Below are 26,923 nucleotides of genomic sequence, written 5' to 3'. Positions count from 1 at the left end.
ACCGGTAAGCCATTTTCTTAGTTTAAGTAAAAGAATAAAGGGCTTCATAAGGGCTTATAAAACTGGTAGACATTTTTCTGGGCTAAAACGATTACTTTACTAAACATATTTGGCAGATTATAACTCTTATAGTTATTATAATCTTGGGGATTGTTTTAAAAAAAACGGCAGGCACTGTATTGGACACCTTTTTCAGATGGGGGCCTTTTCTAGTCATAGGCAGAGCCTCATTTTCGCGCCACTAATGCGCAGTTGTTTTTGGAAAGCAAGGCATGCGGATGCATGTGTGAGTAGCTAAGAACCACTGAAAAAGCTTATAGAAGGCATCATTTGGTATCGTATTCCCCTCTGGGCTTGGTTGGGTCTCAGCAAAGCAGATAGCTGGGACTGTATAGGGGTTAAATGTAAAAACGGCTCCGGTTCCGTTATTTTAAGGGTTAAAGCTTTCATATTTGGTGTGCAATACTTTTAAGGCTTTAAGACACTGTGGTGAAATTTTGGTGAATTTTGAACAATTCCTTCATACTTTTTCACATATTCAGTAATAAAGTGTGTTCAGTTTAAAATTTAAAGTGACAGTAACGGTTTTATTTTAAAACGTTTTTGTGCTTTGTTGACAAGTTTAAGCCTGTTTAACATGTCTGTACCATCAGATAAGCTATGTTCTATATGTATGAAAACTAAGGTTTCTCCCCATTTAAATTTATGTGATAATTGTGCCATAGTGTCCAAACAAAGTAGGGACAATGATGCCACAGATAATGATATTGCCCAAGATGATTCCTCAAATGAGGGGAGTAAGCATGATACTGCATCATCCCCTTCTGTGTCTACACCAGTTTTGCCCCACACAAGAGGCCCCTAGTACATCTAGTGCGCCAATACTTATTACCATGCAACAATTAACGGCTGTAATGGATAATTCTATTGCAAACATTTTATCCAAAATGCCTACTTATCAGAGAAAGCGCGATTGCTCTGTTTTAAACACTGAAGAGCAAGAGGACGCTGATGATAACTGTTCTAACATACCCTCACACCAATCTGAAGGGGCCAGGAGGGAGGTTTTGTCTGAGGGAGAAATTTCAGATTCAGGAAAAATTTCTCAACAAGCTGAACCTGATGTTGTAACATTTAAATTTAAATTAGAACATCTCCGCGCACTGCTTAAGGAGGTATTATCTACTCTGGATGATTGTGACAATTTGGTCATTCCAGAGAAATTATGTAAGATGGACAAGTTCCTAGAGGTTCCGGTGCTCCCCGATGCTTTTCCTATACCCAAGCGGGTGGCGGACATAGTAAATAAGGAGTGGGAAAGGCCCGGCATACCTTTTGTTCCTCCCCCTATATTTAAGAAATTATTTCCTATAGTCGACCCCAGAAAGGACTTATGGCAGACAGTCCCCAAGGTCGAGGGGGCGGTTTCTACTCTAAACAAACGCACTACTATTCCTATAGAAGATAGTTGTGCTTTCAAAGATCCTATGGATAAAAAATTAGAGGGTTTGCTTAAAAAGATGTTTGTTCAGCAAGGTTACCTTCTACAACCAATTTCATGCATTGTTCCTGTCACTACGGCAGCGTGTTTCTGGTTCGAAGAACTAGAAAAGTCGCTCAATAAAGAATCTTCGTATGAGGAGGTTATGGACAGAGTTCAACCACTTAAATTGGCTAACTCTTTTATTTTAGATGCCGCTTTGCAATTAGCTAGGTTAGCGGCGAAAAATTCAGGGTTTGCTATCGTGGCGCGCAGAGCGCTTTGGCTAAAGTCTTGGTCAGCGGATGTGTCTTCCAAGACAAAATTGCTTAACATCCCTTTCAAGGGTAAAACACTGTTTGGTCCTGATTTGAAAGAGATTATTTCAGACATAAGCCTAATTTTCGTCCCTTTCGCATAAACGGACCAGCCTCTAATTCTACATCCTCTAAGCAAGAGGGTAATACTTCACAACCCAAACCAGCCTGGAGACCGATGCAAGGCTGGAACAAGGGTAAGCAGGCTAAGAAGCCTGCCACTGCTACCAAAACAGCATGAAGGGATGGCCCCCGATCCGGGACTGGATTTGGTGGGGGGCAGACTTTCTCTCTTTGCTCAGGCTTGGGCAAGAGATGTTCAGGTTCCTTGGGCACTAGAAATAGTTTCTCAAGGTTATCTCCTGGAATTCAAGGAACTACCCCCAAGGGGAAGGTTCCACAGGTCTCAATTATCTTCAAACCAAATAAAAAGACAGGCATTCTTACATTGTGTAGAAGACCTGTTAAAGATGGGAGTAATTCATCCAGTTCCAATAGGAGAACAAGGGATGGGGTTTTACTCCAACCTGTTCATAGTTCCCAAAAAAGAGGGAACATTCAGACCAATTTTAGATCTCAAGATCCTAAACAAATTTCTCAGGGTTCCATCGTTCAAAATGGAAACCATTCGAACGATCCTTCCCACCATCCAGGAAGGTCAATTTATGACCATGGTGGATTTAAAGGATGCGTACCTACATATTCCTATCCACAAGGAACATCATCAGTTCCTAAGGTTCGCTTTTCTGGACAAGCATTACCAGTTTGTGGCACTTCCATTCGGATTAGCCACTGCTCCGAGAATTTTCACAAAGGTACTAGGGTCCCTTCTAGCGGTTCTAAGACCAAGGGGCATTGCAGTAGTACCTTACTTGGACGACATCCTGATTCAAGCGTCGTCTCTGTCAAAAGCAAAGGCTCATACGGACATCGTCCTAGCCTTTCTCAGATCTCACGGATGGAAAGTGAACAAAGGAAAAAGTTCTCTGTCCCCGTCAACAAGAGTTCCCTTCTTGGGAACAATAATAGATTCCTTAGAAATGAGGATTTTTCTGACAGAGGTCAGAAAATCAAAAATTCTAAGCTCTTGTCAAGTATTTCATTCTGTTCTTCGTCCTTCCATAGCGCAGTGCATGGAAGTAATAGGATTGATGGTTGCAGCAATGGACATAGTTCCTTTTGCACGAATTCATCTAAGACCATTACAACTGTGCATGCTCAGACAGTGGAATGGGGATTATACAGACTTGTCTCCGATGATTCAAGTAGATCAAAAGACCAGAGATTCACTCTGTTGGTGGCTGATCCTGGACAACCTGTCACAGGGAATGAGCTTCCGCAGACCAGAGTGGGTCATTGTCACGACCGACGCCAGTCTGGTGGGCTAGGGCGCGGTCTGGGAACCCCTGAAAGCTCAGGGTCTATGGTCTCGGGAAGAATCTCTTCTCCCGATAAACATTCTGGAACTGAGAGCGATATTCAATGCTCTCAAAGCTTGGCCTCAACTAGCAAAGCCCAAATTCATAAGGTTTCAATCAGACAACATGACGACTGTTGCATATATCAACCATCAGGGGGGAACAAGGAGTTCCCTGGCGATGGAGGAAGTGACCAAGATAATTCAATGGGCGGAGGATCACTCCTGCCACTTGTCTGCAATCCACATCCCAGGAGTGGAAAATTGGGAAGCGGATTTTCTGAGTCGTCAGACATTCCATCCGGGGGAGTGGGAACTCCATCCGGAAATCTTTGCCCAAATAACTCAATTATGGGGCATTCCAGACATGGATCTGATGGCCTCTCGTCAGAACTTCAAGATTCCTTGCTACGGGTCCAGATCCAGGGATCCCAAGGCGACTCTAGTAGATGCACTAGTAGCACCTTGGACCTTCAACCTAGCTTATGTATTCCCACCGTTTCCTCTCATTCCCAGGCTGGTAGCCAGGATCAATCAGGAGAGGGCTTCGGTGATCTTGATAGCTCCTGCGTGGCCACGCAGGACTTGGTATGCAGATCTGGTGAATATGTCATCGGCTCCACCATGGAAGCTACCTTTGAGACAGGACCTTCTTGTTCAAGGTCCATTCGAACATCCGAATCTGGTTTCCCTCCAACTGATGGCTTGGAGATTGAACGCTTGATTTTATCAAAGCGTGGGTTTTCAGATTCTTTAATAGATACTCTGATTCAGGCTAGAAAGCCTGTAACTAGAAAAATTTACCATAAAATATGGAAAAAAATATATCTGTTGGTGTGAATCTAAAGGATTCCCATGGAACAAGATAAAAATTCCTAAGATTCTATCCTTTCTACAAGAAGGTTTGGAGAAAGGATTATCTGCAAGTTCTCTGAAGGGACAGATCTCTGCTTTATCTGTTTTACTTCACAAAAGACTGGCAGCTGTGCCAGACGTTCAAGCGTTTGTTCAGGCTCTGGTTAGAATCAAGCCTGTTTCTCCAACATAGGTGTGTCCGGTCCACGGCGTCATCCTTACTTGTGGGATATTCTCTTCCCCAACAGGAAATGGCAAAGAGCCCAGCAAAGCTGGTCACATGATCCCTCCTAGGCTCCGCCTACCCCAGTCATTCTCTTTGCCGTTGTACAGGCAACATCTCCACGGAGATGGCTTAGAGTTTTTTAGTGTTTAACTGTAGTTTTTATTATTCAATCAAGAGTTTGTTATTTTGAAATAGTGCTGGTATGTACTATTTACTCAGAAACAGAAAAGAGATGAAGATTTCTGTTTGTATGAGGAAAATGATTTTAGCAACCGTCACTAAAATCCATGGCTGTTCCACACAGGACTGTTGAGAGCAATTAACTTCAGTTGGGGGAACAGTGTGCAGTCTCTTGCTGCTTGAGGTATGACACATTCTAACAAGACGATGTAATGCTGGAAGCTGTCATTTTCCCTATGGGATCCGGTAAGCCATGTTTATTACGATCGTAAATAAGGGCTTCACAAGGGCTTATTAAGACTGTAGACTTTTTCTGGGCTAAATCGATTCATTATTAACACATATTTAGCCTTGAGGAATCATTTTATCTGGGTATTTTGATATAATAATATCGGCAGGCACTGTATTAGACACCTTATTCTTTAGGGGCTTTCCCAAAGCATAAGCAGAGTCTCATTTTCGCGCCGGTGTTGCGCACTTGTTTTTGAGAGGCATGGCATGCAGTCGCATGTGAGAGGAGCTCTGATACTTAGAAAAGACTTTCTGAAGGCGTCATTTGGTATCGTATTCCCCTTTGGGCTTGGTTGGGTCTCAGCAAAGCAGATACCAGGGACTGTAAAGGGGTTAAAGTTCAAAACGGCTCCGGTTCCGTTATTTTAAGGGTTAAAGCTTCCAAATTTGGTGTGCAATACTTTTAAGGCTTTAAGACACTGTGGTGAAAATTTGGTGCATTTTGAACAATTCCTTCATGTTTTTTCGCAATTGCAGTAATAAAGTGTGTTCAGTTTAAAATTTTAAAACGTTTTTTGTACTTTGTTATCAAGTTTATGCCTGTTTAACATGTCTGAACTACCAGATAGACTGTGTTCTGAATGTGGGGAAGCCAGAATTCCTATTCATTTAAATAAATGTGATTTATGTGATAATGACAATGATGCCCAAGATGATTCCTCAAGTGAGGGGAGTAAGCATGGTACTGCATCATTCCCTCCTTCGTCTACACGAGTCTTGCCCACTCAGGAGGCCCCTAGTACATCTAGCGCGCCAATACTCCTTACTATGCAACAATTAACGGCTGTAATGGATAATTCTGTCAAAAACATTTTAGCCAAAATGAACACTTATCAGCGTAAGCGCGGCTGCTCTGTTTTAGATACTGAAGAGCATGACGACGCTGATAATAATATTTCTGAAGGGCCCCTAACCCAGTCTGATGGGGCCAGGGAGGTTTTGTCTGAGGGAGAAATTACTGATTCAGGGAACATTTCTCAACAGGCTGAACCTGATGTGATTGCATTTAAATTTAAGTTGGAACATCTCCGCATTCTGCTTAAGGAGGTATTATCCACTCTGGATGATTGTGACAAGTTGGTCATCCCAGAGAAACTATGTAAAATGGACAAGTTCCTAGAGGTGCCGGGGCTCCCAGAAGCTTTTCCTATACCCAAGCGGGTGGCGGACATTGTTAATAAAGAATGGGAAAGGCCCGGTATTCCTTTCGTCCCTCCCCCCATATTTAAAAAATTGTTTCCTATGGTCGACCCCAGAAAGGACTTATGGCAGACAGTCCCCAAGGTCGAGGGAGCGGTTTCCACTTTAAACAAACGCACCACTATACCCATAGAGGATAGTTGTGCTTTCAAAGATCCTATGGATAAAAAATTAGAAGGTTTGCTTAAAAAGATGTTTGTTCAGCAAGGTTACCTTCTACAACCAATTTCATGCATTGTCCCTGTCGCTACAGCCGCATGTTTCTGGTTCGATGATCTGATAAAGGCGGTCGATAGTGATTCTCCTCCTTTTGAGGAGATTATGGACAGAATCAATGCTCTCAAATTGGCTAATTCTTTCACCCTAGACGCCACTTTGCAATTGGCTAGGTTAGCGGCTAAGAATTCTGGGTTTGCTATTGTGGCGCGCAGAGCGCTTTGGTTGAAATCTTGGTCGGCTGATGCGTCTTCCAAGAACAAGCTACTTAACATTCCTTTCAAGGGGAAAACGCTGTTTGGCCCTGACTTGAAAGAGATTATCTCTGATATCACTGGGGGTAAGGGCCACGCCCTTCCTCAGGATCGGCCTTTCAAGGCAAAAAATAAACCTAATTTTCGTCCCTTTCGTAGAAACGGACCAGCCCAAGGCGCTACGTCCTCTAAGCAAGAGGGTAATACTTCTCAAGCCAAGCCAGCTTGGAGACCAATGCAAGGCTGGAACAAGGGAAAGCAGGCCAAGAAACCTGCCACTGCTACCAAGACAGCATGAAATGTTGGCCCCCGATCCGGGACCGGATCTGGTGGGGGGCAGACTCTCTCTCTTCGCTCAGGCTTGGGCAAGAGATGTTCTGGATCCTTGGGCGCTAGAAATAGTCTCCCAAGGTTATCTTCTGGAATTCAAGGGACTTCCCCCAAGGGGGAGGTTCCACAGGTCTCAGTTGTCTTCAGACCACATAAAAAGACAGGCATTCTTACATTGTGTAGAAGACCTGTTAAAAATGGGAGTGATTCATCCTGTTCCATTAAGAGAACAAGGGATGGGGTTCTACTCCAATCTGTTCATAGTTCCCAAAAAAGAGGGAACGTTCAGACCAATCTTAGATCTCAAGATCTTAAACAAGTTTCTCAAGGTTCCATCGTTCAAGATGGAAACCATTCGAACTATTCTTCCTTCCATCCAGGAAGGTCAATTCATGACCACGGTGGATTTAAAGGATGCGTATCTACATATTCCTATCCACAAGGAACATCATCGGTTCCTAAGGTTCGCATTCCTGGACAAACATTACCAGTTCGTGGCGCTTCCTTTCGGATTAGCCACTGCTCCAAGGATTTTCACAAAGGTACTAGGGTCCCTTCTAGCTGTGCTAAGACCAAGGGGCATTGCTGTAGTACCTTACTTGGACGACATTCTGATTCAAGCGTCGTCCCTTCCTCAAGCAAAGGCTCACACGGACATTGTCCTGGCCTTTCTCAGATCTCACGGATGGAAAGTGAACGTGGAAAAGAGTTCTCTATCCCCGTCAACAAGGGTTCCCTTCTTGGGAACAATAATAGACTCCTTAGAAATGAGGATTTTTCTGACAGAGGCCAGAAAAACAAAACTTCTAGACTCTTGTCGGATACTTCATTCCGTTCCTCTTCCTTCCATAGCTCAGTGCATGGAAGTGATCGGGTTGATGGTAGCGGCAATGGACATAGTTCCTTTTGCGCGCATTCATCTAAGACCATTACAACTGTGCATGCTCAGTCAGTGGAATGGGGACTATACAGACTTGTCTCCGAAGATACAAGTAAATCAGAGGACCAGAGACTCACTCCGTTGGTGGCTGTCCCTGGACAACCTGTCACAAGGGATGACATTCCGCAGACCAGAGTGGGTCATTGTCACGACCGACGCCAGTCTGATGGGCTGGGGCGCGGTCTGGGGATCCCTGAAAGCTCAGGGTCTTTGGTCTCGGGAAGAATCTCTTCTACCGATAAATATTCTGGAACTGAGAGCGATATTCAATGCTCTCAAGGCTTGGCCTCAGCTAGCGAGGGCCAAGTTCATACGGTTTCAATCAGACAACATGACAACTGTTGCGTACATCAACCATCAGGGGGGAACAAGGAGTTCCCTAGCGATGGAAGAAGTGACCAAAATCATTCTATGGGCGGAGTCTCACTCCTGCCACCTGTCTGCTATCCACATCCCAGGAGTGGAAAATTGGGAAGCGGATTTTCTGAGTCGTCAGACATTGCATCCGGGGGAGTGGGAACTCCATCCGGAAATCTTTGCCCAAGTCACTCATCTGTGGGGCATTCCAGACATGGATCTGATGGCCTCTCGTCAGAACTGCAAAGTTCCTTGCTACGGGTCCAGATCCAGGGATCCCAAGGCGGCTCTAGTGGATGCACTAGTAGCACCTTGGACCTTCAAACTAGCTTATGTGTTCCCGCCGTTTCCTCTCATCCCCAGGCTGGTAGCCAGGATCAATCAGGAGAGGGCGTCGGTGATCTTGATAGCTCCTGCGTGGCCACGCAGGACTTGGTATGCAGATCTGGTGAATATGTCATCGGCTCCACCTTGGAAGCTACCTTTGAGACGAGACCTTCTTGTTCAGGGTCCGTTCGAACATCCGAATCTGGTTTCACTCCAGCTGACTGCTTGGAGATTGAACGCTTGATTTTATCGAAGCGAGGGTTCTCAGATTCTGTTATCGATACTCTTGTTCAGGCCAGAAAGCCTGTAACTAGAAAGATTTACCACAAAATTTGGAAAAAGTATATCTGTTGGTGTGAATCTAAAGGATTCCCTTGGGACAAGGTTAAGATTCCTAGGATTCTATCCTTCCTTCAAGAAGGATTGGAAAAAGGATTATCTGCAAGTTCCCTGAAGGGACAGATTTCTGCCTTGTCGGTGTTACTTCACAAAAAACTGGCTGCTGTGCCAGATGTTCAAGCCTTTGTTCAGGCTCTGGTTAGAATTAAGCCTGTTTACAAACCTTTGACTCCTCCTTGGAGTCTCAATTTAGTTCTTTCAGTTCTTCAGGGGGTTCCGTTTGAACCCTTGCATTCCGTTGATATTAAGTTATTATCTTGGAAAGTTTTGTTTTTAGTTGCAATTTCTTCTGCCAGAAGAGTTTCAGAATTATCTGCTCTGCAGTGTTCTCCTCCTTATCTGGTGTTCCATGCAGATAAGGTGGTTTTACGTACTAAACCTGGTTTTCTTCCAAAAGTTGTTTCTAACAAAAACATTAACCAGGAGATTATCGTACCTTCTTTGTGTCCGAAACCAGTTTCAAAGAAGGAACGTTTGTTGCACAATTTGGATGTTGTTCGCGCTCTAAAATTCTATTTAGATGCTACAAAGGATTTTAGACAAACATCTTCCTTGTTTGTTGTTTATTCCGGTAAAAGGAGAGGTCAAAAAGCAACTTCTACCTCTCTCTCTTTTTTGATTAAAAGCATCATCAGATTGGCTTACGAGACTGCCGGACGGCAGCCTCCCGAAAGAATCACAGCTCATTCCACTAGGGCTGTGGCTTCCACATGGGCCTTCAAGAACGAGGCTTCTGTTGATCAGATATGTAGGGCAGCGACTTGGTCTTCACTGCACACTTTTACCAAATTTTACCAGTTTGATACTTTTGCTTCTTCTGAGGCTATTTTTGGGAGAAAGGTTTTGCAAGCCGTGGTGCCTTCCATTTAGGTGACCTGATTTGCTCCCTCCCTTCATCCGTGTCCTAAAGCTTTGGTATTGGTTCCCACAAGTAAGGATGACGCCGTGGACCGGACACACCTATGTTGGAGAAAACAGAATTTATGTTTACCTGATAAATTACTTTCTCCAACGGTGTGTCCGGTCCACGGCCCGCCCTGGTTTTTTTAATCAGGTCTGATAATTTATTTTCTTTAACTACAGTCACCACGGTACCATATGGTTTCTCCTATGCAAATATTCCTCCTTAACGTCGGTCGAATGACTGGGGTAGGCGGAGCCTAGGAGGGATCATGTGACCAGCTTTGCTGGGCTCTTTGCCATTTCCTGTTGGGGAAGAGAATATCCCACAAGTAAGGATGACGCCGTGGACCGGACACACCGTTGGAGAAAGTAATTTATCAGGTAAACATAAATTCTGTTTTACAGTCACCTTTGACTCCTCCCTGGAGTCTAAATCAATTTCTTCTGCTAGAAGAGTTTCAGAGTTATCTGCTCTGCAGTGTTCCCCGCCCTATCTGGTGTTCCATGCAGATAAGGTGGTTTTGCGTACTAAGCCTGGGTTTCTTCCGAAAGTTGTTTCCAACAAAAATATTAACCAGGAGATTGTTGTACCTTCTTTGTGTCCGAATCCAGTTTCAAAGAAGGAACGTTTGTTACACAATTTGGACGTAGTCTGTGCTCTAAAATTCTATTTAGAGGCTACTAAAGATTTCAGACAGACATCTTCTTTGTTTGTTGTTTATTCTGGTAAAAGGAGAGGTCAAAAAGCAACTTCTACCTCTCTTTCTTTTTGGCTTAAAAGCATTATCCGATTGGCTTATGAGACTGCCGGACGGCAGCCTCCTGAAAGAATCACAGCTCATTCCACTAGGGCTGTGGCTTCCACATGGGCCTTCAAGAACGAGGCTTCTGTTGACCAGATATGTAAGGCAGCGACTTGGTCTTCACTGCACACTTTTGCCAAATTTTACAAATTTGATACTTTTGCTTCTTCGGAGGCTATTTTTGGGAGAAAGGTTTTGCAAGCCGTGGTGCCTTCCATTTAGGTGACCTGATTTGCTCCCTCCCTTCATCCGTGTCCTAAAGCTTTGGTATTGGTTCCCACAAGTAAGGATGACGCCGTGGACCGGACACACCTATGTTGGAGAAAACAGAATTTATGTTTACTTTATAAATTACTTTCTCCAACGGTGTGTCCGGTCCACGGCCCGCCCTGGTTTTTTTTAATCAGGTCTGATGAATTATTTTCTCTAACTACAGTCACCACGGTATCATATGGTTTCTCCTATGCATATTTCCTCCTGTACGTCGGTCGAATGACTGGGGTAGGCGGAGCCTAGGAGGGATCATGTGACCAGCTTTGCTGGGCTCTTTACCATTTCCTGTTGGGGAAGAGAATATCCCACAAGTAAGGATGACGCCGTGGACCGGACACACCGTTGGAGAAAGTAATTTATCAGGTAAGCATAAATTCTGTTTTTCTGGCCTTACATGATTTGTTTTGTTTTTTTGGCTTCCACATGTCCTATATGTTTATGAGCCCTTGCTGTATGTTGTGTTTGGGGTTAGGACAATAGTATAAGGGTGCTTTGGTTTAGATTATTTCCTATCACTCTGCATTTTCTAGTTAGGCACATGCTGCTCACTACTTAAAGGGCCATTATACACATTTTTTCTTTGCATGAATGTTTTGTAGATGATCTATTTATAAAGCCCATAAAGTTTTTTTTTTTTTTAAATAATAATTTTGCTTATTTTTAAAGAACATTGCTCTGATTTTCAGACTCCTAACCGAGCCCCAAAGTTTTATTTGAATTCCGTCAGCTACCTTCTCCAGCTTGCTCCTGTTTCTATAAAGGGTCTTTTCATATGCAAAAGAAGGGGGAGGGGGAAAGTGTCTTATTTGCCACTTGCAGTGGGCTTTCCAACTGCCTTTTCAACAGAGCTAAACTGACAGCTTCTAAGTAAGTTTTTAAACCATTTTATACTGGATTTTTATATCAGTATCTGTGCATCTTATTCTTTATAGTAGTGTCTATTACATGCAGTTATATGAAAATGAGTGTATACTGTCCCTTTAACTTCAACTAACAAAATGCTTGCTGTCTCCAAACATGAAGAAATGTTTAACCGAAGAGAAAATTATGCCTCTGGCACAACACTTGCAAACATTTTGGTCCATTTCAACAATATTGGGTATATTTGTTTCTTGCCCATAAACCAAAGAGCCATGCTAAGCTAATTTGAGATAGTAGTGGATAATTTAAGTTTTAGTATAGGCAAAGAAAATATTAGATTTGAGTACTGAATAGAAAATAGTGTATATTATTTTTTTTTTGGTCTGAAAAAAATAAATAAATGCCCTGTAGAATTACATACACAATCTGAAAATACTTTGTTTATTTAAAAGGAAATACTTTTTCTATGGAAGACTGTGTTCCTTTGTTGCAAAAGTCATTGAAAGATGAATCCTCTGTCACATGCAAGCTGGCTTGTGTGGCTGTTCGGGTAAGTGAATACATTAAATGTCCGGTATTAAACCACAATATATAATGGTGTGATGCATATTTAGTAAAGATTTTTTTTGTACCTTTCACTAAAAAGACAGAAAGAAGGTGGTTAAAAGTATACACTTTTATTCTATCTGATATTGATTTAAGATATAATCATCCTTTACACAGGTCTAGTTAAAAAAAAAAAACAAAATAAACCGAAAACGCATCGTATGGCAACAAATGTAAAAGTGCATGTGCAACAGCCTGGTCCATAATTCTTTCCCATCTTAAAGGGACATGAAACACAAACATGTTCTTTCATGATTTAGGTAGAACATACAATTTTAAACAACTTTCCAGTTTACTTCTCTTATCAAATTTGCTTCATTTTCTTAATATCATTTGTTGAAGAAGCAGCAATGCACTACTGGTTTCTTCTGTTAAGTGTGATCAGTCCATGGGTCATCATTACTTCTGGGATATTACTCCTCCCCAACAGGAAGTGCAAGAGGATTCACCCAGCAGAGCTGCATATAGCTCCTCCCCTCTACGTCACTCCCAGTCATTCTCTTGCACCCAACGACTAGATAGGATGTGTGAGAGGACTATGGTGATTATACTTAGTTTTATATCTTCAATCAAAAGTTTGTTATTTTAAAATAGCACCGGAGTGTGTTATTATCTCTCTGGCAGAGTTTGAAGAAGAATCTACCAGAGTTTTTGTTATGATTTTAGCCGGAGTAGTTAAGATCATATTGCTGTTTCTCGGCCATCTGAGGAGAGGTAAACTTCAGATCAGGGGACAGCGGGCAGATGAATCTGCATAGAGGTATGTAGCAGTTTTTATTTTCTGACAATGGAATTGATGAGAAAATCCTGCCATACCGATATAATGTCATGTATGTATACTTTTCACTTCAGTATTCTGGGGAATGGTACTTCACTAGAATTACACTGTAAGAAATACATAAAGCTGTTTAATAACTAGAGATTATGTTTAACGTTTTTGCTGGAATGTAAAATCGTTTTCATTTGCTGAGGTACTGAGTGAATAAATGTTTGGGCACTATTTTTCCACTTGGCAGTTGCTTAATCTGTTTTCTGACAGTTTCTGTTCTCCCTCACTGCTGTGTGTGAGGGGGAGGGGCCGTTTGGCGCTTTTACTATGCATCAAATATTTCAGTCAGCAACTCATTGTATTCCCTGCATGATCCGGTTCATCTCTACAGAGCTCAGGGGTCTTCAAAACTTATTTTGAGGGAGGTAATTTCTCTCAGCAGAGCTGTGAGAATTATAGTTTGACTGAGATAAAAAACGTTTATTCTGTAATTTGTTTCCTGCTTTCAGAATTTGTTATCTTTGCTAATGGGATTAAACCTTTGCTAAAGTTGTGTTGTTTACAAGGATTGAGGCTATAACTGTTTCAATTTATTAATTTTCAACTGTCATAGATCTTCTGTGCTTCTTAAAGGCACAGTACGTTTTAATATTATTCTAATTGAATTGTATTTCCAAGTTGCAAGTTTATTTGCTAGTGTGTTAAACATGTCTGATTCAGAGGATGATACCTGTGTCATTTGTTGCAATGCCAAAGTGGAGCCCAATAGAAATTTATGTACTAACTGTATTGATGCTACTTTAAATAAAAATCAATCTGTACAAATTGAACAAATTTCACCAAACAACGAGGGGAGAGTTATGCCGACTAACTCGCCTCACGTGTCAGTACCTACATCTCCCGCTCAGAGGGAGGTGCGTGATATTGTAGCGCCGAGTACATCTGGGCGGCCATTACAAATCACATTACAGGATATGGCTACTGTTATGACTGAGGTTTTGGCTAAATTACCAGAACTAAGAGGTAAGCGTGATCACTCTGGGGTGAGAACAGAGTGCGCTGATAATATTAGGGCCATGTCAGACACTGCGTCACAGGTGGCAGAACATGAGGACGGAGAACTTCATTCTGTGGGTGACGGTTCTGATCCAATCAGACTGGATTCAGATATTTCAAATTTTAAATTTAAACTGGAAAACCTCCGTGTATTACTAGGGGAGGTGTTAGCGGCTCTGAATGATTGTAACACAGTTGCAATACCAGAGAAAATGTGTAGGTTGGATAAATATTTTGCGGTACCGACGAGTACTGAGGTTTTTCCTATACCTAAGAGACTTACTGAAATTGTTACTAAGGAGTGGGATAGACCCGGTGTGCCGTTCTCACCCCCTCCGATATTTAGAAAAATGTTTCCAATAGACGCCATCACAAGGGACTTATGGCAAACGGTCCCTAAGGTGGAGGGAGCAGTTTCTACCTTAGCTAAGCCTACCACTATCCCGGTGGAGGATAGCTGTGCTTTTTCAGATCCAATGGATAAAAAGTTAGAGGGTTACCTTAAGAAAATGTTTGTTCAACAAGGTTTTATATTGCAACCCCTTGCATGCATTGCGCCGATCACGGCTGCAGCGGCATTCTGGATTGAGTCTCTGGAAGAGAACATTGGTTCAGCTACTCTGGACGACATTACGGACAGGCTTAGAGTCCTTAAACTAGCTAATTCATTCATTTCGGAGGCCGTAGTACATCTTACTAAACTTACGGCGAAGAATTCAGGATTCGCCATTCAGGCACGCAGGGCGCTGTGGCTAAAATCCTGGTCAGCTGATGTTACTTCTAAGTCTAAATTGCTTAATATACCTTTCAAAGGGCAGACCTTATTCGGGCCCGGGTTGAAAGAGATTATCGCTGACATTACAGGAGGTAAAGGCCATGCCCTGCCTCAGGACAAAGCCAAGACTAGACAGTCTAATTTTCGTTCCTTTCGTAATTTCAAAGCAGGAGCAGCATCAACTTCCTCTGCACCAAAACAGGAAGGAGCTGTTGCTCGCTACAGACAAGGCTGGAAACCTAACCAGTCCTGGAACAAGGGCAAGCAGACTAGGAAACCGGCTGCTGCCCCTAAAACAGCATGAATTGAGGGCCCCCGATCCGGGATCGGATCTAGTGGGGGGCAGACTTTCTCTCTTCGCCCAGGCTTGGGCAAGAGATGTTCAGGATCCCTGGGCGCTAGAGATAATATCTCAGGGATACCTTCTGGACTTCAAATACTCTCCTCCAAGAGAGAGATTTCATCTGTCAAGATTGTCAACAATCCAGACAAAGAAAGAGGCGTTTCTACGCTGCGTACAAGAGCTCTTGTTAATGGGAGTAATCCATCCAGTTCCACGATCAGAACAGGGACAGGGGTTTTACTCAAATCTGTTTGTGGTTCCCAAAAAAGAGGGAACTTTCAGACCAATCCTGGACTTAAAGATCCTAAACAAATTCCTAAGAGTTCCATCGTTCAAGATGGAGACTATTCGGACAATTTTACCTATGATCCAAGAAGGTCAGTACATGACCACTGTAGATTTAAAAGATGCTTACCTTCACATACCGATTCACAAAGATCATTATCGGTACCTAAGGTTTGCCTTCCTAGACAGGCATTACCAGTTTGTGGCTCTTCCATTCGGATTGGCTACAGCTCCAAGAATCTTCACAAAGGTTCTGGGTGCTCTTCTGGCGGTACTAAGACCGCGGGGAATCTCGGTAGCTCCATACCTAGACGACATTCTGATACAAGCTTCAAGCTTTCAAACTGCCAAGTCTCATACAGAGTTAGTGCTGGCATTTCTAAGGTCACATGGATGGAAGGTGAACGAAAAGAAAAGTTCACTCGTTCCACTCACAAGAGTTCCCTTCCTGGGGACTCTTATAGATTCTGTAGAAATGAAGATTTACCTGACAGAGGACAGGCTAACAAGACTTCAAAGTGCTTGCCGCACCCTTCATTCCATTCAACACCCGTCAGTGGCTCAATGCATGGAGGTAATCGGCTTAATGGTAGCGGCAATGGACATAGTACCCTTTGCACGCTTACACCTCAGACCACTGCAACTGTGCATGCTAAGTCAGTGGAATGGGGATTACTCAGACTTATCCCCTTCTCTGAATCTGGATCAAGAGACCAGAAATTCTCTTCTATGGTGGCTTTCTCGGCCACATCTGTCCAGGGGGATGCCATTCAGCAGACCAGACTGGACAATTGTAACAACAGACGCCAGCCTTCTAGGTTGGGGTGCCGTCTGGAATTCTCTGAAGGCTCAGGGACAATGGAGTCAGGATGAGAGTCTCCTGCCAATAAACATTCTGGAATTGAGAGCAGTTCTCAATGCCCTCCTGGCTTGGCCCCAGTTGACAACTCGGGGGTTCATCAGGTTTCAGTCGGACAACATCACGACTGTAGCTTACATCAACCATCAGGGAGGGACAAGAAGCTCCCTAGCTATGATGGAAGTATCAAAGATAATTTGCTGGGCAGAGTCTCACTCTTGCCACCTGTCAGCAATCCACATCCCGGGAGTGGAGAACTGGGAGGCGGATTTCTTAAGTCGTCAGACTTTTCATCCGGGGGAGTGGGAACTTCATCCGGAGGTCTTTGCCCAAATACTTCGACGTTGGGGCAAACCAGAGATAGATCTCATGGCGTCTCGACAGAACGCCAAGCTTCCTCGTTACGGGTCCAGATCCAGGGATCCAGGAGCAGTCCTGATAGATGCTCTGACAGCACCTTGGGACTTCAGGATGGCTTACGTGTTTCCACCCTTCCCGTTGCTTCCTCGATTGATTGCCAGAATCAAACAAGAGAGAGCATCAGTGATTCTAATAGCACCTGCGTGGCCACACAGGACTTGGTATGCAGACCTGGTGGACATGTCATCCTGTCCACCTTGGTCTCTACCTCTGAATCAGGACCTTCTGATACAGGGTCCCTTCAAACATCAAAATCTAACTTCTCTGAAGCTGACTGCTTGGAAATTGAACGCTTGATTTTATCAAGACGTGGGTTTTCTGAGTCAGTTATTGATACCTTAATACAGGCTAGGAAACCTGTTACCAGAAAGATTTACCATAAGATATGGCGTAAATACCTATATTGGTGTGAATCCAAAGGTTACTCTTGGAGTAAGGTTAGGATTCCTAGGATATTGTCTTTTCTACAAGAAGGTTTAGAAAAGGGTTTATCTGCTAGTTCTTTAAAGGGACAGATCTCAGCTCTGTCCATTCTGTTACACAAACGTCTGTCAGAAGTTCCTGACGTCCAGGCTTTTTGTCAGGCTTTGGCCAGGATTAAGCCTGTGTTTAAAACTGTTGCTCCACCATGGAGTTTAAACCTTGTTCTTAATGTTTTACAGGGCGTTCCGTTTGAACCCCTTCATTCCATTGATATAAAGTTGTTATCTTGGAAAGTTCTATTTTTAATGGCTATTTCCTCGGCTCGAAGAGTCTCTGAATTATCAGCCTTACATTGTGATTCTCCTTATTTGATTTTTCATTCGGATAAGGTAGTCCTGCGTACTAAACCTGGGTTCTTACCTAAGGTAGTTACTAACAGGAATATCAATCAAGAGATTGTTGTTCCTTCTTTATGCCCAAATCCTTCTTCAAAGAAGGAACGTCTACTGCACAACCTGGATGTAGTCCGTGCTCTAAAATTTTACTTACAGGGAACTAAGGAATTTCGACAAACGTCTTCTCTGTTTGTCATTTACTCTGGGCAGAGGAGAGGTCAAAAAGCTTCCGCTACCTCTCTTTCTTTTTGGCTTCGTAGCATAATTCGTTTAGCTTATGAGACTGCTGGACAGCAGCCTCCTGAAAGAATTACAGCTCATTCTACTAGAGCTGTGGCTTCCACTTGGGCCTTCAAGAATGAGGCCTCTGTTGAACAGATTTGCAAGGCTGCAACTTGGTCTTCGCTTCATACTTTTTCCAAATTTTACAAATTTGACACTTTTGCTTCATCGGAGGCTATTTTTGGGAGAAAGGTTCTTCAGGCAGTGGTTCCTTCTGTATAAAGAGCCTGCCTATCCCTCCCGTCATCCGTGTACTTTTGCTTTGGTATTGGTATCCCAGAAGTAATGATGACCCGTGGACTGATCACACTTAACAGAAGAAAACATAATTTATGCTTACCTGATAAATTCCTTTCTTCTGTAGTGTGATCAGTCCACGGCCCGCCCTGTTTTTAAGGCAGGTAAATATTTTTTAATTTATACTCCAGTCACCACTTCACCCTTGGCTTTTCCTTTCTCGTTGGTCCTTGGTCGAATGACTGGGAGTGACGTAGAGGGGAGGAGCTATATGCAGCTCTGCTGGGTGAATCCTCTTGCACTTCCTGTTGGGGAGGAGTAATATCCCAGAAGTAATGATGACCCGTGGACTGATCACACTACAGAAGAAAGGAATTTATCAGGTAAGCATAAATTATGTTTTCTAACTGAACACATGGGTGAGCAAATGACAATGGGTGTATATATATATATGCAGCCACCAATCAGCAGCTAGAACCTAGGTTCTTTGCTGCTCCTGAGCTTTCCTAGATAGAACTTTCAGCAAAGGATAACAAGAGAATGTATCAAATTTGATAATAGATGTAAATTGGGAAGTTGTTAAAATGGTATGCTCTGTCTAAATCATGAATGTCTAATTATGACTTTACTGTCCCTTTAAGAGACCCTTTTCTTTCAACAAATATAAAGGACAGAGTTTTGCTAATAAGCCAGTAAGCTGTAATTCAACACAATGAGTTGTTTAACCACATGCAACTAGTGAGTTTTTGTCTTATGGTTTCATTTGTAACACATTCTTGAGATATAAATGGTTTCCCCTGTATTTGTGTGTCATAATTGCACATATTATTCTTAAAAAGTCTTAAGACCCTAGTGCAGCCCCTAATGTGAATTTATCAATGATCTTCATCTGTAGCATCCATTCAAACTCTTTATGAGCCAGTGTGATTGGAAAGAATTTCAAGGCATATGTTACAGTATTGCTGTATTTAATTATAAAGTGGAATATTTTTAACTGGCCAATCTAACCCGTATTTTAAATGATTTCACTTGCTGGAGACATGAGTAAAGTTTAAAATAGCAACAAAAAAACCTACAATAAATAGGCACTGTACAAAGCTGAAGTACAGACCTTTCAGAGTCTTTAAAAAAAGTGTATATATAGATGTAGTAGAGGGTTGAATCTGTCATTTATAATTACATATTTTATTCATGACAAAAATAGAAAAAGTAGTTATTTGGAAAGATGGACCACAAAAGGGTTAAACTCCCCAATGGTACCCATGGCTTCACTCTTTTTGGTTCCACAAGAGATTATGGAGTATACTATGTGTATTTCCCCAGTAGAGTCAGTTACAAACATTCACTAAAATAAATGGCAGAAGGGGGCTATTGCTAGGGATTATGGGACAAAACACCAATTTCACATTTAAAGAGACATTATACTGCTGGGTACAGCTACAATACCATGATTCCTATTTACCATTCGAATGTGTTTTCTCCTGTGTCGGTAGCTTTCTTTAAAACCGCTCTCTTATTTTTACCCCTTACAGGAGTCAATTGGTGAAGCTCCGCATATTTACACTGGTTGATGCCATCTTGAATCTTAAAGGGATATTAAACAATAAATCATTGCTTGAATGATGTATTCAGAGAAAAAATTAGCCTGAGAATAATTTGTACATGTATTTTTAAAAATTATATTCATTGTTTAAATATTGAAAAAAAAAATTCTTGTCCAAAAAGCAGTGGGTGCCGCCATATTATAACTTAGGTTACCAATTCTGCTGAGGCCAATTAGGAATAGTTCTAAATGGTTTACTAGAGCGTGCAACCAATGACTTTGTGGAATATAGCTGTGTCTGTACTTCCATGTTCAACATGAATTGTAAAGCCACAAATATTCAGAATTAACTTACAGGAAAGGAGAACAAAATAAATAATGAAAGTATTTTGCAAAGTTTCTTTACTATATGTAATTAAGCAATTGATTTTAATATCTTGAGGTGTTTAATGTCCTTTTAAGTATTCTATTCTCAGACTCTGTGACGGAGGCCATGCACATGCACTGATCAGCTATACTGTTGTCTTTTTGAGAAGCTGTATTGTGCACTTTTAACTTGCACAATACAGAGCGGCAGCTGTACATTTTTGCACTGCCTTGCTCTCTTTTGCGGTGATAGATAGAAAGACAGACGGACAGTAACTTAGAGAGAATGTACCTTTTTACAATAATGTAAAGCTTCTGCTTTCTGTTGTGTGAAGTGCAGGATAAACCGGTCAAAGAGCCAGCAACATCACTGAATTGTGCAGTGTTCACCACTTCTATCACAGGATGCAAGAGTATGTGCAAGAGTATGTGGCAGCACCCAGTATGAAGAGGCAGAGCTTCACCAACTGACACATATAATCGTTTGGCTATAAAGAGTGCTATTGGCCAGGAGGAAAAGCAATTGCATTGTGCATAGTAACTGCACTACTGTAGTTGTACCCAGCAGTTTAATGTCCCTTTCATTTTCTAAAAACTGTGGAAAGTCTGAGCTGTGTAATTTAATAGATATGTGCTTTTGTTTCTTTCGTTAAGTAATAAATGCGGTAGTAGGCTGCTGCAGGCTGCATTTGTTTATTTTCGGAGCCGTAAATATTCTTGTAAAACACACGGAGATCTGGATTTGCACGGATCTCAATGTGTTGTTGCATTTTCACAAGAATATTTCCGCATTTGTTACGGAACAAAACAAATGCACATTTTATAATTTAATAGGAAAACCCTCTCTTCTATTCCAGTTTAGATGCATTTTTTTATTGAGGAAATACACGTAGGCTGCTCTATGTGCCCTTGTGGAACCATATTGATTGGAGCCCAGGGGAATTTGGGGATTTTAATCCCTGTGTGGTCCACATTTCTTTTTTTCCTCCTTTTTCTATGGTTTAATATTTAGATTTTGGAAATGCAAAAGTTTTAAAATTACAAAACATTTTTTTTTTTTGTATTAAGTTTGAATGTTCTCAGTAGAAGGTATTAAATCCTAACACCACAATGTAATACTCTACTTTCAGAGAAAACAAGGGGTTACTGGTCTATAGGTTGCAGGCAGGCAGTCATCCGTTGGAAAGATTTGCTAATAATTTCTTAATTTGATGATTTATTTTCTTGCTCAATTATTTATGTCCCTTTAAATGGAGGCACTGTTTATTTACTACACTGCTGTATTACTCTTTATGGGTGTAAATTCAGTCAAAGTGTGTACTTTTTTCAACTTGGGTTCAATGAGATCTAGAACCAAAACCAAACTTGTTACTACCCAAGCACTTGCAGACTGCTCTCTCTCTCTCTATCTCTATCTCTATCTCTCTCTCTCTCTCTCTCTCTCTCTCTCTCTCTCTCTCTCTCTCTCTCTCTCTCTCTCTCTCTCTCTCTCTCTCTCTCTCTCTCTCTCTTTCTCTCTCTCTCTCTCTCTCTCTCTCACTCTCTCTCTCACTCATTCACACGCACACCACACAATATTAAAGGGATAATGCACTCAAGCAAGTAGCTGAAAAGAGTTTGTATTCCAAGCACTGGGAACAACCTTCCACTTTGAGTTCAATTTCTGCTACTGCTACTTGTTTGTTTAGATTTTCTGTAGAGAATACCGCAATATTAATATTTCTTTCTTATGGCATGGAGAGTCCACAAATCATTCCAGTTACTAGTGGGATATTCACTCCTGGCCAGCAGGAGGAGACAAATAGCACCCCAGCAGAGCTGTTAAGTATCACTTCCCTTACCCATAACCCCTAGTCATTCTCTCTGCCTTGATAAATCTGGACGCCCCAACAAGAGTCTTTCTCTCATGGTGGATTTCTCAGGACAATCTGTCTCGGGGGAACATGCTTTCTGAGGCCTTCCTGGGTGATTGTGACCATGGGCGCCAACCTGTTGGGCCGAGGAACAGTTTGGGGTTCCTTAAAAGCACAGGGCCTGTGGTCTCTGGAGGAGTCGTCTCTTCCAATATCTTGGAGTTGAGAGCAATCATCATTGCTTTTATAGTTTGGCCTCAACTAGCTTTGGTCCGGTTTATCAGATTCCAGTCGGACAACATCACTTTGGTGGCTTACATCAACCACCAGGGAGGAATTCGGAGTTCCTTAGCAATGGGGAGGAGGTGACTCAAATTCTCCAGTGGGCGGAGTCTCACAATTTGACATCTCTCTGCCATCCACATACCAGGGGTGGACAACTGGGAAATGGATTTTCTGAGCAGGCAGGCTTTTCATCCTGGAGAGTGGGCTCTCAACCCAGAGGTTATCACGATGATAACTCTCAGGTGGGGGATTCCGGTGTTGGATCTGATGGCATATCGTCAAAACGCCAAACTTCCAAGGTACGGTTCAAGGTCAAGAGATCCTCAAGCCGTTCTGGTAGATGCTCTGGCGGTTCCTTGGAACTTCAATCTAGCATACCTGTTTCCTCCGTTTGCTCTACTTCCACGAGTAGTTGCTCGCATCAAGCAGGAGAGCGCTTCAGTTATTCTAATAGCTCCTGCATGGCCTCGCAGAATCTGGTTCGCGGATCTGGTGACAATGTCATCACTTGCTCCTTGGAGGTTACCTTTAAGAAAGGACTTCTACTTCAGGGTCCCTTCCTTCATCCAAGTCTGGTTTCTCTGAAGCTGACTGCTTGGAGATTGAACGTCTAGTTTTGGCTAGGCGTGGCTTCTATGAGAAAGTCATAGATACTATACTTCAGGCTTGTAAACCGGTTGCTTGCAGAATTTACCATGGGGTATGGTATAAATTCCTTCATTAGTGTGATTCTAAGGGTTTTTCTTTGAACAAAGTAAGGGTTCCTCGAATTTTGGCTTTTCTTCAGGCGGGCTTAGAGAAAGGTTTGTCAGTCAGTACTCTGAAGGGTCAGATTTCTGCACTATCTATTTTTGTGCATAAACGTCTGGCAGTTCTGCCAGATGTTCAGTCTTTTGTTCAGGCCTTGGTCAGAATCAGGCCTGTGTTTAAATCTGTTGCTACTCCTTGTAGCCTTAATCTTGTTCTTTGTCTGTTTGAGCCAATGCATTCTGTTGACATTAAATTACTTTCTTGGAAGGTTTTGTTTCTTATTGCTATTTCTTCTGCTCGCAGAGTTTGCGAACTTTCGGCTCTGCAGTGAGATTCCCCTTACCTTATTTTTCATGCTGATAAGGTGGTCCTTCGTACTAAGCTGGGGTTTCTCCCTAAGGTAGTGTCGGATCGCAATATTAATCAGGAAATTGTTGTTCCCTCTTTTTGTCCTAATCCTTCTTCTCAGAAGGATCATCTTTTGTATAACTTGGATGTTGTGCGTGCTTTAAAATGTTACCTTCAAGCAACTAAAGATTTTTTGTCAGTCTTATGCCCTGTTTGTTGTTTTCTCTGGTAAGTGTAGGGGTCAGAAGGCCATTTCTACCACTCTTTCTCTCTGGTTGAGAAGTGTTATCCGTTTAGCTTATGAGACAGCTGGACAACAGCCTGCTGAGAGAATTATGGCTCATTCCACTAGAGCTGTTTCTTCTTCCTGGGCTTTCAAAAATGAAGCTTCGTGGAGCAAATTTGCAAGGCGGCCACATGGTCCTCTATTCATACTTTTTCCAAATTTGATACTTTTGCCTCGGCTGAGGCTTCTTTTGGTAGAAAAGTTCTTCAAGCGGTGGTGCCTTCGGTTTAGGTCCGCCTGTTTTGTTCTCCATCCCTTTCATTCTGTGTCCTCTAGCTTGGGTATTGGTTCCCACTAGTTATTGGAATGATTCGTGGACTCTCCATGCCATAGTAAAGAAAACAAAATTTATGCCTACCTGATACATTCATTTCCAGGCATGGAGAGTCCACGACCCACCCTTATTTTATTCAGGCGGTAATTTTTGTTAAAACCTCAGGCACCTCTATACCTTTATGTTATCTTCTTTTTCCATTTCTCTTTGGCCGAATGACTGGGGGTTATGGGTAAGCAAAGTGATACTTAAAGTGAATGTAAATTTTGATGTTTAAGTGCCCGATTTTTAAAACTTTGATTAAAAACAGGGGCACTTTAATTCATAAAAATTTACATTTCACTCTTGTTGTGACAAAAAACTTACCTTTTAAACTTCACAGCAGCTGCTGCTTCCTCCGGTCTCACAAGCCATTTCTGATGTCAGAAATGATTGATAGGTCATCCTCCAATCACAGATTCCCCCCCGGGGGATTCAGTGTTTGATTCACTGCTGTGATTGGAGGAAGCCAGATACCTCATTTTAGACCCAGGAAGAGGCTTTGAAACAGGTGGAGGAAGCTGGAGCTGCTGTGAAGATTAAAAAGTAAGTTTATTTTCACAACAGGAGTGAAATGAAAATATTGATGAATTAAAGTGCCTCTGTTTTTAATCAAAGTTTTAAAAACCGGGCACTTTAGCATCAAAATTTACATTCACTTTAACAGCCCTGCTGGGGTGCTCTTTGCCTCCTCCTGCTGGCCAGGAGTGAATATCCCACTAGTAATTGGAATGATTTGTGGACTCTCCATGCCTGGAAATAAATACATTTATCAGGTAAGCATACATTTTGTTTTTTATTATATGTGGAGGTTTCGTTGGGTAAAATCAGCTATTTCAAGTGCCAAAGTGAAGATAAAGGAGCCATAAATAATTTAATACATCCCAGCAGTTTAAATGGATCATTGGGAACACCTTAAAGGGGAAACAATTAAAACACACTGCCCTTATCATATCAAATGTTAAATCATTTACATATGCAATTTTCATTAAGTCTAACACAATCCCTACATTACATCTAATAAATCACATAGAATTCTGTCTTTACACAAAAAAACTAAATCTGCATAATGTGTACTTTTCTTTTTTAGCACTGTATAATGAGTTTATGTTGTAGCACGTTCAGTGAATTAGGACTACAATTATTGATTGATCTTCTCACACTGAAGAACAGCTCTTACTGGCTTGTGAGAACAGAGCTTTTGGAAACCCTGGCAGAAATTGATTTCAGGTAAGACGACCTCTTTAGGGTCCCCATATGTTTACCATGATCCTTTTTTTTTTGCATGATTATTTAAACCAACCACACTATATGATTGAAAACATTTGGTATTGATTATGTCAATTGTTCTTATCAATGTACACCTAATAATAGCAAACATTTTGTTGTTGTTATGTAATGCATTTTTTTTAGAAGATAAATGAAAGTGCAGAAAGTCTGCTTAATTAACCAGCAAACCTATCCTGGTAGAAGAACTGTATCTGTGAACCAAGTCTTACTTGGTCCAGCCACGGACCACAAGATTTACCCTATTTGTTCTGCTTTGTCTGATCAAATTCTTGCTGGAGCAGAAAAATTGGGGGAAAATACAACAATTTCAGAGGAATTATCATTCTTCCTGCTTCCAATACACACTTTGTCCATTTGATTTCTACTTTCATGACTAGATAACCAGATTGATGTTAAATATAAGACACAATGTTAGCTAGATAAGACATGAAAAGGATCATTCTTATATATTCTAAATTACTTTCTAAGCTCTTGACTCATTTGTCAATGTTTAGACACCTTAACAAATTAGCAATCCCAAGAAAAGCGAATTTTCTCAAGAATTAACCTAGTTCAACCCCAATGGACAACAAACTCTTAAATGAAAACAAATCAACCGTGAAGCTGCAAAAGCCGAGAACTGCTGGCGTTTAAATACACCTTACAAAATTTAAAAATCACAAGTGTATTTTTTTAAGAACTATCTTCAATGAGCAAAATGTAATACTTGGATATGCTTGAAATAGATGTATCAATCTTAGACACAACTACCCAGATCTGTAATTCCAATTCAGCAATAAAAGGAATATAAAATATCTGAACAGGCCTAAACAATTTTAACAAAGACATAAAGTATTCCTGCACGAATAACACCCTCACATGAGCACTTAGAAATGGTTGCCCTTTACTACAAGAAGAGAGTCCCCAAAATGTTTTTGCATAACAAAATGCTAAAGAGGAAGTGTGTATAGATTCTTGTATATCATAAAGTGCAAAATGCACATAAAACAGTCCATATGATAGGTAAAAACAGATTGTGCAGCTAGACCCCATTTGTGAGGGTGGTAATACTTTTGTGTTGGAATTCTAACCTTTGGGATTTTAGTTTATCGGAGAATCTTATGTTGGTAAATACTACACCATAGAAGTTCTTCTTTGCAGATAAAGTTTTATGGACTCTGCAGGAGGAAATGTGCACTGGATTTATGGCCTGTCTTAAATCCATATGAATTTATAGCTCCTGTGTGCCAAAGCATGACAAGGTGATCTAGAGTTCTTGGATTAATAGGTTACATACACTATATGTCCAGAAGTATGTGGACACCACTACTAATTATTGAGTTTGTGTTTCAGACACACCCATGCTAACGTGCTTAAAATGCAGAACATAGCCATGAAATCTCCATAGACATGCACTGGCAGTACAATGGGTCATAAGTGGCACTGTCATAGGATGCCTCCTTTGCCATGAATCAGTTTGTGAAATTTCTGTCCTATTAGATCCGCCTCAATCAGAAGTGCTATTATTTTGAAGTGGAAGCCTCTAGGAGCAACAGCAGCCCAGTCTACAAGTAGTAGACCACGAAAACCGGTCGGCTGAGTTCTGAAGTGCATAGTACATAAAAACCACCTATCATCTGCCAACACCAGTACAAGAACTGTACTTCAGGAGCTTCATGAAATGAGCCAAGCAGCTGTACACAAGTCAAATATTGACATGTGCAATGCCAAGCATTGCCTGGAGGGTGCTCTGACAAAATGCAGAAGGACATTTGGCAGAAGGACATTTGGCCGACGGACATTTGGCTGACAGACAGAAAGCTAAAGAATG

At 41.7% G+C, this 26,923-nt stretch overlaps 1 protein-coding gene across 1 annotated transcript in view; it reads left to right on the top strand.

The window, feature by feature from the left end:
- Positions 1-26,923, top strand: part of HTT (huntingtin) — a gene marked incomplete in the record, with an annotated part of 1,068,170 nt that overhangs the window by 306,969 nt on the left and 734,278 nt on the right. Inside the window, 2 exon segments of the mRNA XM_053704193.1 lie at positions 12,082-12,179; positions 24,914-25,053. Of these exon segments, the coding sequence (XP_053560168.1) occupies positions 12,082-12,179; positions 24,914-25,053 (238 nt within the window).

The sequence above is a fragment of the Bombina bombina genome, chromosome 2 (assembly GCF_027579735.1).
Source record: "Bombina bombina isolate aBomBom1 chromosome 2, aBomBom1.pri, whole genome shotgun sequence".
NCBI classification, from domain to species: Eukaryota; Metazoa; Chordata; class Amphibia; order Anura; family Bombinatoridae; genus Bombina; species Bombina bombina.
The sequence above is the reverse complement of the archived record's forward strand: the minus strand, read 5'-3'. Positions and strand labels throughout refer to the sequence as shown.